The 19,972-nt window shown below is 38.5% G+C and overlaps 2 protein-coding genes across 4 annotated transcripts in view; one reads left to right on the top strand and one right to left on the bottom strand.

Annotated features, from left to right (window-relative positions):
* The window catches only part of MRPL13 (mitochondrial ribosomal protein L13), a gene marked incomplete at its 3' end in the record, with an annotated part of 34,573 nt that extends 29,272 nt beyond the window's left edge, over positions 1-5,301 (bottom strand). For both annotated transcript variants that reach the window (XM_083827108.1, XM_083827109.1), the window contains exons 1-2: positions 5,144-5,301; positions 2,742-2,865 (exon numbers count right to left, since the gene is read on the bottom strand). In XM_083827108.1, the coding sequence (XP_083683234.1) occupies positions 2,742-2,865; positions 5,144-5,170 (151 nt within the window). In that variant the 5' untranslated portion in view covers positions 5,171-5,301. The remainder of the gene's footprint in view (positions 1-2,741; positions 2,866-5,143) is intronic.
* The window catches only part of MTBP (MDM2 binding protein), a 31,114-nt gene continuing 16,421 nt past the window's right edge, over positions 5,280-19,972 (top strand). Inside the window, exons 1-14 of one of the 2 annotated variants that reach the window (XM_083827103.1) lie at positions 5,280-5,411; positions 6,776-6,856; positions 7,807-7,880; positions 7,974-8,119; positions 8,600-8,658; positions 9,567-9,711; positions 11,136-11,250; positions 11,807-11,941; positions 12,696-12,790; positions 13,576-13,648; positions 14,497-14,614; positions 16,955-17,128; positions 18,272-18,385; positions 19,724-19,888. In XM_083827103.1, coding sequence (XP_083683229.1) covers positions 5,342-5,411; positions 6,776-6,856; positions 7,807-7,880; positions 7,974-8,119; positions 8,600-8,658; positions 9,567-9,711; positions 11,136-11,250; positions 11,807-11,941; positions 12,696-12,790; positions 13,576-13,648; positions 14,497-14,614; positions 16,955-17,128; positions 18,272-18,385; positions 19,724-19,888 — 1,564 coding nt within the window. In that variant the 5' untranslated portion in view covers positions 5,280-5,341. Of the gene's footprint in view, positions 5,412-5,466; positions 5,695-6,775; positions 6,857-7,806; positions 7,881-7,973; positions 8,120-8,599; positions 8,659-9,566; positions 9,712-11,135; positions 11,251-11,806; positions 11,942-12,695; positions 12,791-13,575; positions 13,649-14,496; positions 14,615-16,954; positions 17,129-18,271; positions 18,386-19,723; positions 19,889-19,972 lie in introns of those variants that run through there. The other variant, XM_083827102.1, reaches the window with a different exon arrangement.

Genomic DNA, 19,972 nt, shown 5'->3' with positions numbered 1-19,972 from the left:
GGTTTTTTTTGTTTGTTTTGTTTTTTTTTTTTTAAGTTGGGAAAAGAAAAGAATAAGTTCATCTATGGAAATTTTTGCCCAAAGTTCTCCACTTGAGTAAATACTGAATTAACAATTCCCCATGCTGATAAATCCATTGTAAACAACATGAAGCAGCCAATTAAAAACTAACCTACCCAAATAATGACTGTAACCTGTTCTTTTAAAGTAGATCAAATTTATGAATAGAATTCAGAATTTCAAATTAATACATTAGTCTCCACTTGTCTTTTAACAGTGTTGCTCCCATCACCTCAGGGACACCCACTCTCAATAGGAAGAAAGCAAAAATATTTACCAGCTGCACAAACACAGTTAAGTTGCATCCTACTTTTGAAAAAGATTATGCAAGAGAACTCTTCCTTCAGGTTATTGTCATGATGTAATATCCAAAATTACTCTTTTATAGTTTTCTCCAGAAATGCACAAAGCCAAGGCCATAGTATTCTATCACACTATAGCCCATGCTACTTGTTACATACAACATAAATGTTACACCTCTTCAGATGAAGCTAACCTGCTCGGTGATTCCATGCTGCATCACTGAATGTTTGTAACTTTTCAGCAATTCCTATCTCACAATAAAAATGCGGGCTTCAAATAGGTGCATTTTTCTTCCTACATTTCAATTATGGACTCAATGATGTTTGAAGGTAGGCACCATCAACGGTTAGCTCACAAGACTGACAACCTACATGCCAAGTCTCTCATTACAAGACAAGTTTGAGGTGCTGCTTCAAGCCATTTGAAACTAACACTGTAAGCAAGAGTAATACCTGCCTGATTTGGCTTGTGGGGCGCTTCCATCTAGCCTAGTCTTCTCCTCTGAGGATGCAGAGAACAGCTGCTGAAGTGGAAAATCCTGCCCAAATAACACAAGTGGTTTGCCTACACTTGCTCATGATTCAATACAAAGAATCAATTACACAATTTTTGAAAAACCTAGCCCGCTATTTTTGGTTCCTTACTGTGAAGCTGTTTGCAAAGATAGGATGCAAGGGAAAGAGAATAGAGGGGAGGGAAGGTGCAGAAGAAAGCAAAAAAATCCAGATTCAAACCTTGTGAACAAGACTTGTATCACCTTTTAATATGGTCTGATAGCACCTAAAAAGTCTAATGCTTTAAGAAAGATTATTCCTAAAACAGAAAATAAATGTACGTAAAATCAAATGTATTTCTCTTCCCTACCCACAGCTTAATTTCAGCTCTAGATATTTTTCAAAACAATAAATAAATAATGATGTTATGGAAAGGTGTCTGTCAACCCAGAAAACCAAAATGCCTCACAATCTTATTCTGCCTAAGGAACTATTATCTCACAGATGCTAAAATATTTCTTGTTAGTTTAGGAAAAAAGAAAGACATGCTGAGCACACCAACCATAAATTTATTCATACTTTGCTTTCTTAAAGAGTATCAGATATTTCCCACTGGTAGTAATCTATCAATCTCAGGTGTAATGCATTTGGTACAGATTTATAGAATACTTTAGACTGAATGAAGTTATCCTTGAAATGGCTTTCCAGGATTTTATTACTTCACGAACATAAAACCATCAAAGATCTTTCCCATGGGACAGCCAAAAGAACTTCCCCTCCATCTGCTTCATTTTTTTTTTGGATATCCTTAGACTCCAGTGACATCTTGTGGATAAGGCACATTTTGCAATAGCAGAACGTGGGTATTTTAAATATCTTCCGAAAACTACAAATACTACCTTTTATAATGACAATCAGATCAAGTATAATTTTAGTCTTTACATTAGATATGTATGAGTAACATTTAATGCTTTTTTATGCTTCAGTAGAGTCTCTTGAATAGGGATCATCTTTTTATTGTCTACAAAATGCTGATCACAGTGAGACAAGCACTATGGTATTAGCAATCATGAGCAAGATCACAGATATCTTTAGTGCTGAATCTTCTAAACTGTAGATAAGCAAGGTATTTTTTTCATTTGATCAAGAAAATATCTTTCATCAATAATTGTGTCTCCCATTTCAAAATCAGACAGGTTCTAGTCCTATCGTCACAAAGTGGCTGAGGTCAGAAGCCATCTGGTCCAACCCCTGCTCGAGCAGGGGCACATACAGCCAGCTGCCCAAGACCATGCCCAGATGGCTTTTGAGTATCTCCATGAAGGGAGACCCCAAAACCTTTCTGGGCAACCTGTGCCAGTGCTCTGTCACCTGCACAGCACAAAAGTGCTTCCCGATGTTCAGAGGGAGCCTCCTGTGTGCCAGTTTGTGCCTCCTGCCTCATGCAGACAGGACTTCTTTGCACATTGCCCAGAATGAAGAACTGCTCCAAGACGCTGTGGTGCTGTACGACTACTGAAGAGTAGCATTCAGAAAAATCTGATCAAGAATCATATCAGTGTTTCATTACACGCACTGCGAATTGAATTTTTGTTTAAAATCAGTACAAAAAACAACACATTTCAAACTTAAAAAAAAAAAAACTAAACCCCAATATAATTCTGCTACCAAAAAAATGAATAATGAATTAATAACAAGCTTTATATGGATTGGTAAAGACAATGACCTAAGACTGTGTGGAGTAATATAAAGGCAAAACACAGGAAGGGAAATCAAACCTTTTATAGCTTACAAGCAACTGAAAAACGCAACCTTGTAAAAAGCCCTGTTTTTTAAAAATGAAATCAAAAGAAAAAAAATGCTTCTGTGTACTGCAATACTCACTTAGTGCATGATAAATAGGTTTATGCCTGCCTTCAAGTCTGATTACAGTTGCAGCTGCGATTTTTCCTGGTGGTTGCATCTTCGCGTCTAAGAGATACCAAGCTCTGGCAAAAGTAGCCCATTGCTAAACAGAAAGAGAAGTGGTACTTAATACAGGAAAAGAACGCGCTACCATAAATGAATCTAGCTGCTCTAATTTGATCGATGCGTTTTTTACACTTCAAGCACTATAAGAAATACTAATATTCAAAAACACCCCCCACCAAGTAATCATTAAAGGAATAGAAAACAGTTCTAGACATTGTATCATAGAATCATAGAATCATCAGGGTTGTAAAAGACCTCCAAGACCACCTGGTCCAACTATCCCCCTACCACCAATGTCACACACTAAACCATGTCCCTAAGCACCACATCCAGCCTTGCCTTAAGCAACCCCAGGGATGGTGACACTACCACTTCCCTGGGCAACCCGTTCCAATGCCCAACTGCTCTTTCTGAGAAGAAATATTTCCTCATTTCCAACCTGAACCTCCCCTGCTGCAACTTGAGGCCATTACCTCTAGTCCTATAATTGTAGCATTGCATGGGGTTGTTGTAACCAAAGTGTAGGACCCAGCACTTAGCCATGCTGAACCTCATCCCACTGGCCTCTGCCCAACGACCCATCCTGTCCAGGTCCCTCTGCAGGGCCTTCCTACCCTCCAGCCGGTCAACACTTCCCCCCAGCTTGGTGTCACCTGCAGACTTACTGAGGGTGCGCTCAATCTCCTCATCCAAATCATCAATAAAAATATTAAAGAGGATGGGCCCCAACACCGACCCCCGGGGAACACCACTGGTGACCAGTTGCCAGCTGGATTTCACTCCGTTCACCACCACTCTCTGGGCCCAGCCATCCCGCCAGTTTTTAACCCAGCAAAGCATGTACCTGTCCAAGCCATGGGCTGCCAGCTTCTCTAGGAGAATACTACGGGAGACTGTGTCAAAGACCTTGCTGAAGTCTAGGTAGACTACGTCAACAGCCTTCCCACATCCACTAGGCGGGTCACCCGGTCATAGGAGGAGATGAGGTTGGTCAGGCGGGACTTGCCTTTCAGGAATCCATGCTGACTGAGCCTGATCCCCCATTTGTCCCGCATACATTGCATGATTGCACTCAAGGTGACCTGTTCCATCACCTTTCCTGGCACCGAGGTCAGGCTGACAAGCCTGTAGTTCCCCGGGCTCTCCTTACAACCATTCTTATAGATGGGTGTCACATTAGCACATCTCCAGTCATACAGAACCTCTCTGGATGACCATGACCGCTGATAGATGATGGAAAGCGGCCCAGCAATCACATCCGCCAGTTCCCTCAGCACCCTCGGGTGGATCCCATCTGGCCCTATGGACTTGTGATAGTCCAGGTGGAGCAGCAGGTCTCTAACTGCTTCCATGTGAACTGGGGGGAGTCAGCGGGGGAGATCTGCTCTCCATCCCAGACTTCCAGGTTGGGAGGCTGAATACCCCGAGGATAAGTGCTCTGGCTAGTAAAGACAGATGCAAAGAAGGCATTGAGAACCTCAGCCTTTTCCTTATCCTCAGTAGTCACGTTCCCCCCTGCGTTCAGTAAAGGATGGAGATTCTCCTTGGCCCTCCTCTTGCCATTAATATATTTATAAAAGCATTTTTTATTATCCTTGACCATAGTGGCCAGGTTGAGCTCGTGCTGGGCTTTGGACTTCCTGATTTTTTATTCTCTGCATATGCTGGCAACTGCCTTGTACTCTACCTGAGTTGTCTGCCCCTTCTTCCACCAGACATAAACTCTTTTTTTTTCTCCCAGACACACAGCAAAAGTTCCCTGTTCAGCTATGCCGGTCTTCTTCCCCACCGGCTCATCATATGGGGACAGACTGTTCCTGAGTCTTTAAGACCTCCTGTGCTGCACTTGCTGCTTGAAGTGGTTCATTGAATGGTTTGGGACTGAAGGGACCTTAAAGCCCACCCAGTTCCAACTCCCCTGCCATGGGCAGGGACACCTCCCACCAGACCAGGCTGCCCAAAGCCCCATCCAGCCTGGCCTTGAGCACCTCCAGGGATGGGGTACCCACAGCGTCTCTGGGCTGCCTGAGAAACACCTAAACACGCTTCTGTGCCTACTAACAACCCTAGCCGCCTTCAGCGGGCAGCCTTTTCCCTCTCAGCCCCCTTTCCTTCCCCAGCAGTCCCACAGCGGGCACTGCCTGTTCCCTCCAGCATCAACCACGACGAGGGGCCGGCCGCGGGGCAGCAGAGCAGTGCCCGGCCATGCCACCCCCTCACCCTCACAAAATGGCGGCCGCCAGCAGCCCGCCGTGACACGGGGGACAGCGCCCACCGCGGTATCCCCTCGCCCGAAGGGCCAGCCCCGCACTCACCTGGGCAGCCTTGGTGTAACTGGCCATGGCCGCTGCGGCTCAAGGGGAAGGGAAGCGGAGCCCATCGGCGGCGGCCGCCCCGGGAAGCGGAAACATCGCCCTGCGAGGGGCGGTGCAGGGGCGGGCAGCGCGGGCTGCTTGGAGCCCTGATGGTGGTGGCGGCTCCGTCTGCCTCTCCCTGCCCGTCCTCGGCCGGCCATGGACCGCTACGTGCTGCTCCTCAGCTGGGGAGAGCGCAGGGCTGAGGGCGGTGGGGAGCCCGGAGCAGGTATCGCTGCATCGGGGGGGCGATGCTGAAGAGGGGCTGCCGCCGAGGAGGGGGGGACGCGGGGCACGGCACGAAGCGGGAGCCGCCGCCGTGAGGGCTGGAGACCGGGAATTACCCGCGGTGTGGCTTTCCTAGGGCACGTAGGTGGACCGTGTCTCCTAGAGATGTGATCCTTGAGTTCTTGTGCTTTCACCCGGTTAATCGATGCCCCTGCCTCAAACGTCTCTGGGGTTGTTCTCGAAGGCTTTTTCTTTATGTTTTTTGGTCTGGGGTCTGTGCGCAGGTGGGTTTTCAGGATTATTACCTTGATAAAAATCTTTCAGAACAGAAGACTTTAATGAATTAAGCCTTCAGAAACTTAGATTATTTGAGTTTTGTTACAACGCTGATGTTAGCTAACTAGAAGATTTCAGAGATATCACAGGAGGGTTGAGGCTGGCAGGGCCCTCTGGGGTCCATCTGGTCCCACCCCAGCTCAAGCAGGGACACCCAGAGCAGGGTGCCCAGGTCCACGTCCAGGTGGCTTTTGAAGATCACTAAGGTGGAGACACCACTGCCTCTCTGAGCAACCTGTGTCAGTGCTTGGTCACCTGCACAGCACAGAAGTGCTTTCTGATGTTCAGAGGAACCTCCAGTGTTCCAGTTCATGCCCATTGCCTCTTGTCCTGGCACTGGGCACCACTGAAAAGAGCCTGACTCTGTCCTCTTTGCACCCTGCCTTCAGCTACTGATATATGGTGATAAGATCTTCCCATAGCCTTTTCTTCTCTAGGTTGAATGGTCCCAGCTGTCTCAGTCTTTCCTTGTAGAAGAGGTGCTCTAGTCCCCTGATCATCTTTGTGCCCCTCCACTGGATTTTTCCCAGTATGTCCAGGTCTCTATTGTACTGGGGAGCACTGATCTGGTCACAGCAGTCCTGGTGCAACCTCACCAATGCTGATCACCTCTCTTGACTTGCTGATGATACTTGCCTAGCGCAACCAAGAATACCATTAGCGTTCTTAGCTGCAAAGGCACGCTGCTGGCTCATGGTCAACGCAGTGTCCACCAAGACCCTCAGGACCTTTTCTGCCCCCAGCATGTACAGGTGTCCGGGGTTGTTCCTCCCTGGGTGTAGGACTTCGCACTTCTTGCTGAACCTCATGAGGTTCTTGTCAGCCCGTTTCTCCAGCCTGTAAATCTATATACCCAGTAGTTTAACTAGAACTTTATAAAATTAGTCTTTTTAAACTCCTGTAAATCTGTACTTGACACCTTTTTTAAAACTAAACTTTTAATGTTAAACTGAACTTTAAACTGCATTTGTAATAAGCAAGACTTAACTTCCGAAAGTCAGCAAATTTAAGAAAAACTTTTTTTTCCAGCTGTGACTGCTGCAAATGTTTATAAACTTCTGAAAGAAAACTGTAATTCATCTATAAATGCAGATGCAAGGACTTTTCCAGGTAAGTATAGTAATATATTCCAAATGTTATCAAGGAATTGGCATAGGCAAATTTATTGTCTGCATGAAACCAATCAGAAACTTGAGAAAATCCAGTTTCTCTTGCTCTTGCTGCTGCCGTTTCTATGGAGAACTGATTTTACTTGAGCAGCTCAGTTGTTAGCAGATGATTAAATATACTGGGCACTGGAAATGAAAGACAAGTGTTTTGAAAGGCTGACAAATTTCAATCTATTTTAAGAGCGACTGAGAGCAGAAAAGGGCTTGTTTCTCATGTCAGTGGGAAGCTTGATATTTTCATGCCTACAATTTTTCTTACTCCTGTTCTCTCTTCTAATTTTTTCAGTGGAAGCAATATATATCTGTTGGCTAGCAATTCAGAACCATAAACCATGAGTATTTATTAAATCATTTAATCATCTTAAAATAGATTTCTGAAGATCTGCTTTAGTACTTTTAGTTTAGCTTTTTTAATAATACTGATGCTTTTGTAGTTCTTTACTTGGTTTGTATATCTGGCTGTTAAAGCTGACCTCATTGTCACAACTGTCATCTGATTATTCTTCATGTGAACCAACATAAGTTGTCAAAATCCATTTAGGTGTGAATGTTGAGCTGTTTTCAACTTTTGTAATTTTTATTGCATGGAAATGTAGAGAGAGCATCTCGTTTTACTAACTGCATTGATGATATTTATGAAAGTCAATAAGAGGTCAACAACTTTGTTACTTATTAATAATTGAAAGATCATTAATAGTTAGACACTTAGACACATACCTACACTTCAGTATGCTTAGGTCTTCAATATAATGCCAAAGGAAAGTAAAGCTTAGGCCACTGTGGCACCTTAAATTACTTACGTAGAGTCTTTCAACGTAAATGCTTATTATAGTAGGAAGAATAGATTGTAGTGGATTGATTATTTTAAATCCTTGTTGTGTCTCTTTTCAGCATGTTCATTGGCTGGCATTCCAGGCATAAGGAAATGGTATTTTGCAAGTCATGTTATATGTGGTTATTATCAGGTAAGAAATATTTTTTTCATAATATAAGTTCCACAATTCTCTGCCTAGTGCAAGTTAAAACTGTAGTGTTCCAAATTCTTCTTGCTTTATTAGTTCTGCAGTTCTGACTGGGAGGAAATAAATTCCGACACACAGAATAATGAAGACTCTCTCCAAACAAGTATTGATGAATGTCTGGGAGCCATACAGAATTTTGAGGAAGAAGACAATAACAGTAGGGAGTCACTGTCTATGACTGAGTATGCATATTATTATCTTTATTGGAAGTATAGTGAGTTGACATTTAACAGTAATAACCCAAGGGAATCAAGAAAATTCAACAAGTACAAGTTATTACCAAACATATAGTCAACTATGAACAATCCCCTCCTACTATGGAAGATATTTCTTTAACATAGCTGTAATTGTTGTTGTTTTTTTTTAGCTACAGATGGTTTTTATAGAATAACAGAACAATTATTCTAACATCTGACAGTTTTCTCTTGCTAAGAGAAAGCAGGCTGTCTGAAATCCCGCTTCAAGTTTTACTGCAGATTGTTTTGATTTTACTTCTGCCTCAGTAAAAGGGGAGATAAGTATCGCTCATTGCCTAGATATTAAGTCTGTGCTGAATTTTAAATATATGTTATTTACATCATTTAGCATTCATTACTTGTAACTTTTTCTTTCTAAATGACTGTTTATATTTAGTTTCCAACCATGTTGCTCTTCATTTTCAGCATTTATGATGAAGCTGCAGAAAGCCTGCATCAGTTAGCTGACAAACTGCCTGCCCCAGGTAACCTTTCTTAAAAGAGCAATCTAATTCGGAATTTATCTTGTTAGCTGTATGTCTAAAAACTCAGCTGGTAAAGTCATAGTCAAATGAAACAAACAAACAAAAAACAACAGGGGATATTAGTTTGTTTGACTTAACTTGTTTGCAGGTCTTACAAGTAGTTTAAGGAACTTGGGCATGATTGGCCTTACAGATCAGCTTAGGGAGTAGTTTGCTAATTGGTTTTTTTGGAAGACTGTGCTTCAGTAGTGATTCAGGTAGTTATTTATGTAATACTTTTTTCCATATGAAATGGCACTAAAGTAGTAATAGACAGTAAGCAAAAATCAACATGCAACCATCGGAAGTTTTTATCTAAAGAAATAAAATAAAATTGAAAGTGTTGATGTTAAAGCTGATTGTTAGCAGGTGGGAGCCAAGAAGTTGTGAAGGAACATGGATGAGAAACATTGGATTCAGATTTTGTAAACTGGAGATGGGTATCACCTTTTGTGTTTGGGTTAAATAGTGTTGCAGTAGTTGAGTTAGAATAGCAAAGAAAATGAGTGTGGAAAGAATGAGAAATAAGCTATTTAGAAGTGTTGAAAGGAGGTAAACATAGCACAACTGTACTGGAGACAGGGATACGGGACTCTAATCGGTACAGTTTTCAGTAAGAAAGGAAAAAAGGAACTGCTGTGAGTGAGTAAATGGCAAAATATTTAATTTTATTTTGTGTTAATTCAAGAGGAACAAACAGTTGAGCTAAAAATGTGTGAAAAGTGTTTTAAATCTTGCCAGAAGTATTTGAAGTTGGTCTTTAAACCCATTTCATTTCAGTCAATGATAATCAGTACTTTTCTATCTTTGACTGACTGAATCACTTACTGAATAATGGTACTTTGAGTCATATATAACTGTTTTTACAGGAAGAGCAATGGTTGATGTAATACTACAGGCAGTAGAACGAGATGCACCCAAGTTAAAAGACTGCTTACCTGCTATTGGTGCCCTGAAACACCTGAAAGAATGGCACTCAGCACAAATCACCATTGCAGCAAATGACTCTAAAGGGTATGCTGTTCATTTTAGGTCTACAAACAAGGTCACTCTTGTTTTGTGTTTGGATATTTTAAAAGAAAACACTCAAATGTATTTAGTACTTCACATATATTCTTTGCAAATAAGTAGATTTGTCTTCTGTTATTGTTTGAGGAGAGGAACTGCTCATGCTGATTTATCATAAACGCATGTCCTAACAGCAGAGTCAGGCAAAAATCCCAAGCCTTCTGAAGTACCTGTTCTGATGAGAGCAGAAAATAAAATAAGTCTTTCACTTTCATTTAAATCACTAATATCTTCAGTGTGTGTGCTCTGTTTCGAAGCTTTGATGTACCTTGCTATGCATGAACTTGCATTGGTTGTAGTTTTCCAGTTTTTGTAAAAACAAATGTATAAATCCGCTGGTCTGACTTTAAATTGGTAACCTTCGTTATTACATGTAACGGAGGAAGAAAAGAAAAGGTGCCTGGCATGTCTCTTTTTGAAAAATGATATATAAATGCTCAATTACTTCCTGTATGCTTCTGAAGAGCTTTAACCCCAAAACTATTCAACTTGAAATTAAGTCAAATAGAAGTTAATCTCTTACTGTCCTCTCCTGGTTGATAGAAGTAGGCCATGATGTGTCTGATGTAAACCATGGTTGTTTTTTCTTTCTCCTGTGCAGTAAAGCATTGTGTGGGTGTTTAATAACTTGGCAAGGCCTCTTCCACCTTTTTTTCTTCCACCCAAAAGATTCAAGTCTGCTTCACAGATTATGTGGTTGAGTTTAATCTTAAATTAACAAAACGGATTTAATGAAACAATTGAATGCTCGGTCCTTGGTAAGAATCAGTAGTATACCTCCCATATAGTACTTCCTAATGTATATGGAGGAAGATAAACTGAATTCAGTGACTTCCATAAGTGCTTCATCTCAGTGCTCAGAGATGTCTTCCTGTGCAGCCAGCTTTTGACCGAACATTTTTTTCTGCTGCCTTTATATAAAATGAGGCTATTTGAGCATTCAGTTTCTCTAATGAAAATTTTTACTTTCTTTTCCTGTTATGTTGCTGGTGCTGATTTCTCTCACAAAAGACACAGCTAAGGGAACCCATGGATGCTGGTTATTTTCTCTCCCTCCTTCCCCCTCTCAGCATTTCAGTAATAATTATGCTGCAGGCACCTCTTTCATTACAAGGCTAATTTAAAACCATCTAGGTGGACCAGTGATGGCTACCTAACTCTGCTTCAGCTTCTGGCAGCCACTCTGTCATGCCTACAGCTTGTCATTGCAAGAGGTTTTTGTTGTCTGACAAACTTCTTAGCTGCCACATTCATGGAGGATATGAACAATTCAGTTACAGAGTCTGAACCAGAATTCAATCAAATTACACTGCATTATAATATGTAATACTAAATTCAGAAAGATTAATTCTTTTTTATTTTTCCTATAGCTGGCAAAAGATTGCAGACTACCTATCGGCAGACTTTGTATCTACAGATAATGTAATGAATATTATTGATGTCAAAGAACTCTGGAGGGGAAAGATTCAGATATGGGAAAGAAAGGTAAAATAGCTTTTTTTTAAGCATCTGTGCATATCCTTTAAAGCATGTGTAGTACACTGCATTTTATGTGTTAATCCAAATTTGGTTTCAAAAACTTAATTCAAATAGATAATGTTTTTTAATATTTGGTGCAATGTATCTGAGTAGTGGGAGGAAAAATATGCTTTTTTTTGCTTGATAAAAGGATAAACGATATCAAGGCATTTAAATGTGAACTTCAGACATTCAGGCATTCTCCTCTGAAATATTTGCCTTAGAACTTCTTGTTCAAAATTAGATTTTATTTTTTATTTTTTTCTACCACAAATCATTATCATATAGCTCTGTAAGTCATTGTTGCAAGAACATATCTAGGGTTTCTGCAAAGAGATAAAGGCTTGTGATTTTGAAAGACATTGTTTACACTTTTAGTGTTAAGGTTTTGGATATAGTAGATGGTTACCTAAATCCATTTTTTTTTTTTTTTACCTAATTTTGCAGTTATGGTAGAAAGAAATCTAATAGTAATTGTTTAATAATATATGTAACTGGCTACATTTCGTCATCTCTTTTTCAGTTTGCATCAGAAGTCAAGTTTCCAGAATTTTGTATGAAGAGCACTTCAGTAAAACCATTCAGCACTTCGCATTTAAATTCTTGCTTTGCTCTTGAAAAAGAGCAACAATATAGGAATACTGATGCTTTGCCAGAGGTATGTCTTATTCTTGATGTTTCTCTGAGCCACCAGAATTCATCTGATTTACCTTCCTGAGAAAATTAGTAACTGAAAATTAAACATGAAAGTAAGGATTGCGTAAGGTTGAGGAATACTTCTTTTGTTCATGAGTGCTCATGAAACGGGTCCTTCAGGATTTCATCTGTTTGCTCTTAAGTATGTGGTACCAAAATTACTTTAAAGTAGAAATTTAAACTTTGTTCAATCTTAATGCTTAAAATATGTGATTAATATTTGAATTCTGTATTTATTTAACCTTTTGAATTTCGTTTTAGAAGTACATGTTTTTTGAAAATTACTGTTACTTTTCATGTCTTCCCCTGGAAGTAGATATGCAATGGGAATTCTGTTGATGAAAACAAAGATCATTGTTTATGGAAACTGACATCAGTTAACAAACTATTATTTTCACTGTTAAAATATGTACATTTGGGATTGCATTTAACTGGTCCTGCTAGATTTTGTTTTTCTTTGAATTTGGGTAAGAGTAACAACCTGTATGAAGGACAGGGTTGGCATTCTAAGAAGCAAGTCATATTAAACAGAATTAAATACCTTCCCTGTTTTTATATAGTTATTTAACATGGTGAACTATTTCTCTCTTTTTATTCCTTTATGCTTTTTTCAGATGTACCTGTAATGCAAATGTCTCCAGCAAAACATATGAGGAAGTTCTACTGAGATCATGTCATGCATAGTGTTACAGATTCTGTATTTGATCTCTTTTCAGGTTTTTCATTACTATGGTCCTGCGTTAGAATTTTTACAGATGGTTGTCCTCTCTGATCTACCATCCTTTTTTGTATCGGATCTGGAATTTGAGCTGTATCCTTTTTTTAAGGTTCTAACCTACTAATGGTTTATAGCAAAAAAAGAATATGATCAGTATCTAACTATGTGAACAACATGTGATGAGTAGCAAGGACTCATTCCATACCAGCCTGCTGAAATAGACATATATTGTGTATTCACAAGTGGATTTTTTTTATGTTGAAATTTAAATTACACAAACAATAACCAGCTTTTGTTTTTATATTGTTGCACACATTTTTCTACTGATGCATACGCTTTTTGTGGGGAAAGAATAGAGAAATATTTACTGGTGTGTAAGCTTAGAAAATCTTAAGCCTTACTCATCAATGTAAATAGTATGCTTCACAGTATAGCAACATTTTTCCATGAGTTGTGTTTTTATTGTGTAGGTACAGAATCTGAGGCAAGGTATGAGGCAGAGGAATTTTGTTTCGAGTTGTGTATGTTGCAGGGATTTCAAACTGTACTCATATTGATTGAAATCTATGTACTTCGGGTACTAGTCTTGATGTTATAATAGCAGCTTAGGTTGTATGACCCTGCCGATATTTTGGATATATAGTTATTTGTTAATGTCTGCTTATACGAGAGGTGTCACTAGTATATATCATCATATTTTTCAGGCATTTCCAAGTGTACTGCTTTGTCTGGAAGGGTGAGCTTAGTATATTTTGTGGTTCTAAGTATTAAATATTAGACTTTAACAGTCCTTACTTTAAATAAGATGGTAACATGGTTTATAAAATACAAATGCATGCAGTGAAGGTAAATTTCCTTCCTTAACCTATTCTGTTCAGGAGCCTGTCAAGAAAGACTATCAAGAAGACATCCGCTCTGCTTTTAGATCAGATTTCTTCTCTATCTGGGAAGGTAAAGTTTTTGTTTTATGTAAGTTTAGCAGAAAAACAAAGACCTATAAATTACTTATTAAAAAATACCAAAATAATATATTAATACCTCATCTCTGAATGGACTGTCAATATTCTAAAAGCAAGTGACTTTTAAAAGTGCATGCTGTACAGGTCCTGACAATTTGTAAGTCCATTGAATGGTTTCTCTTTACCTCATCTAAGTTTCAGTCTTCTAAAATATTTTGTTACTTTTAATCATGTTATGACAGATATTTCCATGTTGTAGTAATTCAACTACTTTTTAGCAAAAGACACTTCTGTATGAAGCTTATAAAATGTATCTCACCAGTCTGAAATTTAAAATTTCTTATTTTGTATGTACGTGTTCTGTATTCCTCATTTCCACTCTGATGTTCTATAAGAACTCTTGAAATACTTGCAAGCCTACCTTTTTTTCCATATATTATAGTATTATTCATAGCTACAGTATTAGTTTTAAAATATTTTTCCTGAATGCTTATAACAATGTAATGAAAGATTTGTAAAGTTTATAAAATCTGTACTAATCAAAACAGCTTGCAATGTGAAAATACTGATACAAATGTAATAAATAATGTTTTTATGTATGAAATAGGAGATTCAGCAGTTAATTATCTCTCAATTGGAGCAAAAACAAGCACGGTTTTTACAGTTTATGTGTCAGATGGCATTCCATCTCGATTGATGTGAATAAAAGAAGTGTTGAATAAACATGCATGTCTTATAATTGAAGTACAATTGACATAGTGCCAAATTAGTGGCTCAAAAATGAAATATCGAGTAGGCTTCAGTCATATTGCTTGTCTTATAGTTGCTCTCATTATTTAGGTGGGAGCTTTATTTGCATTGCCATGTAATGTAAGCAGTATAGTGATCCCATCCCCTGCCCAGCTGAGTACAAAGAAATGGAAGGAATATATGGCTAGGAAACCTAAGATCATTACTGGTGAGTAAAACAAAGATGGCTACAAGTATATTTTATGTTTATGTGTTTAATATGTATATATTCTATAAATTTGGGTTTCCCTTTTTTCTTCAGTGAAATTAAGTCAGTGGTTGTAATCTTGGCACAAAATATTTTGGTGAATGTGTGTTGGCCTATGCAGACCACTTGCAGGGGAAAATTGAAAATAACATCATGGTGAGCTGTAGGGAAGCTATGCATTTCCTTTAAACCATCTCTGTGTCTTATCCATCAGCTAAGATCCTGCTTCCACACGCTTTTTTGAGGTGATTGTACAACCCGTGGGCACAGATGGTGCTTCTGCAGGTGCAAATCCAACGCGCTTCGCTTAAGTGCTTCCCGTCTCAGTTCCAGAGGTTCTTAAGTGCACTTGCATTTAATTTCAGTCTCTTCCAGGGAAAATAGAAAACATCAGGAACTGATGTTTCTGTTCACCTGAGACCCGGTGTAACGAGGGTAGCCAACTCCTATTATTACTAGTGGTTAGAGTTTTCATTCAGGAAGTGAGAGAACAGAATCAGTGCAGATCAAGGTTGGATGGAGTTTCTTAATCATCCCGTATTTTAGGTGAGAATATACTGCATGCTGCCCTGCAAGTGGAGACACTGTACAAGTAGTGACTTAGGTTCATAGGGACTGAAAAGGATAGAAGAAGCTTGGTGATAGCCTAGTACTTAAAGTACTTATCTAAGACGGGATAAGTTGTAGCATTCTGCCTTCTTATGTGTTTTTGTGGCCTTCCTAATACATAGTTCACATCTTCCAAGCAGCTGTGACCTCTTCTATTGGCAACCAACGGTAACATTTGCAACAAATAGATGTGGATGGCTGGCAAAGGCTGATGTTCTTGGAAGTTTGGGGACAGGAAACAAATTAAGAGGAATTAGGAAGAGCTGAATAATAAGGCAAGGAATTAAATTCCATGGATTGGGTGCTGGTAGTTTATAGATCGAACTAATCTCTGTATGTTAAGCTTCTTGAGCAAAATTTTAAGTAGGAGAAAAAACACGGACATTTAAACGTATCCGTTCAGTAAGTTGAAAACTCTTTTCTAGTGGCTGCCACTAATCTGACTATATTAAGGATTTGTGAACAATAATCGTTCCCATCTGTGGGAGGTGTAATTCTTCGTGTTTGTAGTTCTCAGATACCCATTAAGATTAAAATGAGGAATAAAAAACTTTCCCATGAGGAATCAGCTTTTCAGATGCCAAGACAAACTGGAAAGGGAAATATTTAAATGACCAGGGGAGTGAAGAATAGGACTATAGTGAAGTTCTGTTTTTGTTTTTCTTCTTTTCTTCCCTTGATTTATATATTCTGGTAGAGGGACTTCTGTCTTCCATTCCCTCTCCAACTTACATAGTGGAAAGTTTTCTGTTTGTTACTAACAGAAATATATAATAATAATAATAAACTTCAACCTCTTCTTGAGTTATTTGTTGAGACAGTACTGCAGGTATTTTAGGAAATTGTTTTTAACTTTAAAACTTAGTACATCAAGAAGTATTCATTCTCTCAATCTCTATGTTACTAATGTGCCATATTTTTTTCATCAAAAGATCACAAAAACATCCTTTTAATGTTGTCAAGTCCTACATTAATTTATTTTAAAAAGTAATCAGTGCATGCCTGTGTTTAAAGATAAAATGTGTTTATTTCTCAGCCAGTCTATGCACAAATGTAAAGCAGGGGGTGAAACTTAAAAATGAATAACTTTCTTGGGAAGAAGGCGTACGTTATTTCCGTTCTTCTATAGATGTATGTTCTTCCATAGAGCACTTACCATTGTTTCAATCTGCGTATACAGAAATGCACATTTTTACATACCCTCCTCTATCATTGCGTACATGGCACACTGTTTGCCCAACACCACATTGTTTTGTAGTAGAAATACATCTTTGCTGGGGGAGTTGCCTTTTACTAAGCTCTGTTAAAAGCCTTATTTTGGTTGATGGTTACAGTTGCCAGATGTAGCCTGCAGTAGGAAGCTGGCCTATGTTGCATTTAAAGAATTCCATGCAGGTAATGTGCTAAAAGCCAGCAGTGTAGTCTAACTCATCTCTGCTTCTGTAGCTTGTTTAATTTGCATTCTGTCCATTGTAGTTTGTGTTTTTTTTTAAGGTAAATATCATCTATGCTTAGTGTATCTTCTAAAAAGCTTAGAGAGATTTAGTTAGTGAGATTTCTCACAAAAGAGAGCAAGCGAAAGAATTTTGATGAGGTATTATGGCTTGTTTTAAACTGTGGAACACACATAAGAAGACACCTTACGTCCTGGTTGTCCTCTTTCTTTTAATTTAATTTAAATTCTTTTTTAAGTCCCAGAAATTGAACTGAAAGGAGAATCTTGCCGATATTATTTCTTGCTACAAGGCAATGGCTCAGGGGGATGTAAAGCAACCTTGATTCATTCTGCTATCCAAATCAATGGTATGGCCACTCTTGCTGCAGTAAATGGAAAGCTAAAGACAAACACAGAAGAAACAGAGCCAAGTAAGTATTTATTTATTTAAGAGAGCCTGAAGACAGGCTAATGCTACTGAAATATATATGTTCCCCTTATTCATTCTAATCTGTCTTACAAGGAAGAAAACATTACATTTTGATGAATATACCTGTATTCTTTCAGAAATATTTTTTCAAATTGATTCAAAAAAATAGTAAGATCCATTTATTCACAGAACTTACTATTACTGTATTTTGTAAATCAACTGCTTAAAGTTGTAGTCAGTCATTTCTCATAACTGTCAGTGGTTGCAGCAGTGTAAATGTTTATTATACAGGGAAGTCAAGGTAATATGAATGCCAATCAAATATATAAAACCTTTAAGTTTAAAAAGTCTGTGTTGTTGGTGTAAAGACTGACCAGCCCATGCCTAAAATCTAATCGATTATCTATTGACAAGCCTATTGCATTGATTTAAGATAAAAACCACAAGGCAGACAGACAAACTGAGTTTCGTGAGCGTGTCTTCAGATAATTGGCAAATATTACCACAGGGTGGTTAGGATATGAGCTAGCAGATGATCAGAAGCTCCACTAGATAAAAGCAAGTATAACAGGACAGTTACTCTAAGATAACTGTTCACATGACTATATGTATAAGAAAGCTCTGCAAAGTCATGTATTTGCTCTCAATAACTGACAAAGGAAAGAACACAATAACCTGTATCCTCTTATTTCCTTATTATTGAAATAAATCTGTATGGGATATGACTGACTGCTTACTATTTGTCCTAATTAAAATCTCATTAGTAGCATGTCAGAAGACTGAAAGTCCTTGACTATATGTTGGGAGAAAACTTTTCTTTCCTAATATCAAGCTGATGATCTTTTTAACATGACTGACATTTTAAAGGAAGGTAACTGCATTATTATTACATTGGTTTTGTACAGAAATTAAAAACTAATGGTCAGTTATATATTCCAAGTTATCTTCTTAGTGTCTTAATGGAATTTCCTACTTTTTATTTAAAATTTGAGGTATTTGAAAATCTAGTTATTTCCCTGGATTATGAAGTGTGTATAGCTGGTGTGTTTGTGTCCTCTTGCAAACTATTTTAAGAGGTAATGACCCGGTGTCTCCAAAGTCTTATGAGACACTCTTAATAATAGATTTCTCCTAATTTGCACAGGCTTTCCTATTGCTGAATTTATTGAGTCTCTGCCACATTTTTGTGGGAAGCAGATTGTACAGAGGGAAAAGAAACTGTCTTGTCTCCAAGCATCTGCCTTGAAGGAGTATCTAAGTAAGTAATGAAGAGCGCACCGAAAGTTCTCAAACAAGTATTAAGAAACTCTCTTTGAAACTGAATGTGATAGCTCACCTTACAAAACCAAGGTGAGCTGGGCAGTTTGTGAAGAAAAAAAATGAAGCTTTAAAGAAGAAGTTTTTTTCAGCATACCCATGATTGTGTGTCAGATAATGACTTTTAAATATTGGGGAAAAGAGAAAGCTGAACATTATTTTAATTTAGTGGGTCGTTGTTACACTAATACTCCAAAAGTTTGAGCATAGTTTCAGAATAATTCTGTGGTTTTCTATGCTTTTTTTTATGCTTTCTCTTTCACAAAAAATCAAAACAACAACAAAAAAAACTTATTGCTTATTGCAAGGATGTGCCTTGTTACAAAAATGATTATTATGCGTTTTGTTGTTGTTGATTTATTCTTTCTTGCAAAAATCTTGCCTAACAGAGGGGAAGAATGCATTGGGGATTTGTTATTATTGTGAATGATGGATCGTGATAAACCTGATCAAAAGGTCATCTTCTGTAGATTTTCATGACTTTGCAGAGAAGTAATTTAAATGTCCTGACTTTTTCCATCCAAGTCCATTGCTCAGAGACTCAATTAAAACAAAAAAAATCTTCTGAGAGATTTTCTAGATAGTTTATCTTCATAACATGCCATTTTCAACAAAGTGTGTTATCATTAACAAAACACCAGCTTAAGGAAAATAAGATTTCTGCTCATTGTCTGCCTCCCACTATGTCCCCCCTCAATCATTCTAGGTTTCCTTTATACTTTAACCCTGAACTTGGGGCTGCCTCAGAGCTTGTGTTTTAGTTTGTAATGGGTGGGTCACCCGTTTCCACTAGGATGAAGACAGAATAGCAGCAGCTGGCATTTGCTAGTCGTCCTAAATCATATCAGAATGACCTGACTCTTAATATTCTGACCAAAGAGCCTGGAAAAAGCAATCAGTTACATAGAAGCCACATTCCTGCAATGGCAGTACAAATAGATATATGGTGGGTGTGAGCCTCCTGTAGGAAGCTCTGCAGACTGGAGCTTTTCATGTTTAAGATCAGCAAGTCCAGATGTTAATCTCTGGAGGATTCAGAACTGGGTACTGAGAAATACACATATACAGAAGTTAAGACCTTAAAAAGGTGATTCACGTGTAGTTTCAGCAATTCTACTTGTCTATGGAATAAACCGTCTGCACCTTGCTAAAGGAAACGATGTTGTTAATGTCAAGTAAACTTTTTTTCATTTGTTTATTTGTTTTAAGCAGGCTCCGGTTACTCTTTGTTACTGAGCAGATGCAGTAGCTTTCCTTTTTTTTCTTTTTTCTTCTATAGAGAGAAAGGAATTGACCAAGCAACCTCCAGTTATTTCAGCTGGTGAGCTCAAAAACTTGTTAGAACTTACAAGAGAATGTTTTTTGGACCTGTGCAACACTAGTCTTCCTAAACCTGTTCGACAGAAGGTTGCCAATAAAACTAAGTCATGTACTGTGACTTCTGGTACGTATCATTCTTTAGAAAGATCTCTGATGTGTTTTCAAATCAGCTTTCGATTTTGTTTTTTACCAGAAGAATGAAAGTCTT

This window comes from Anser anser (assembly GCF_964211835.1).
Source record: "Anser anser genome assembly, chromosome: 2".
In the NCBI taxonomy this organism is placed as follows: Eukaryota; Metazoa; Chordata; class Aves; order Anseriformes; family Anatidae; genus Anser; species Anser anser.
The sequence above is the reverse complement of the archived record's forward strand: the minus strand, read 5'-3'. Positions and strand labels throughout refer to the sequence as shown.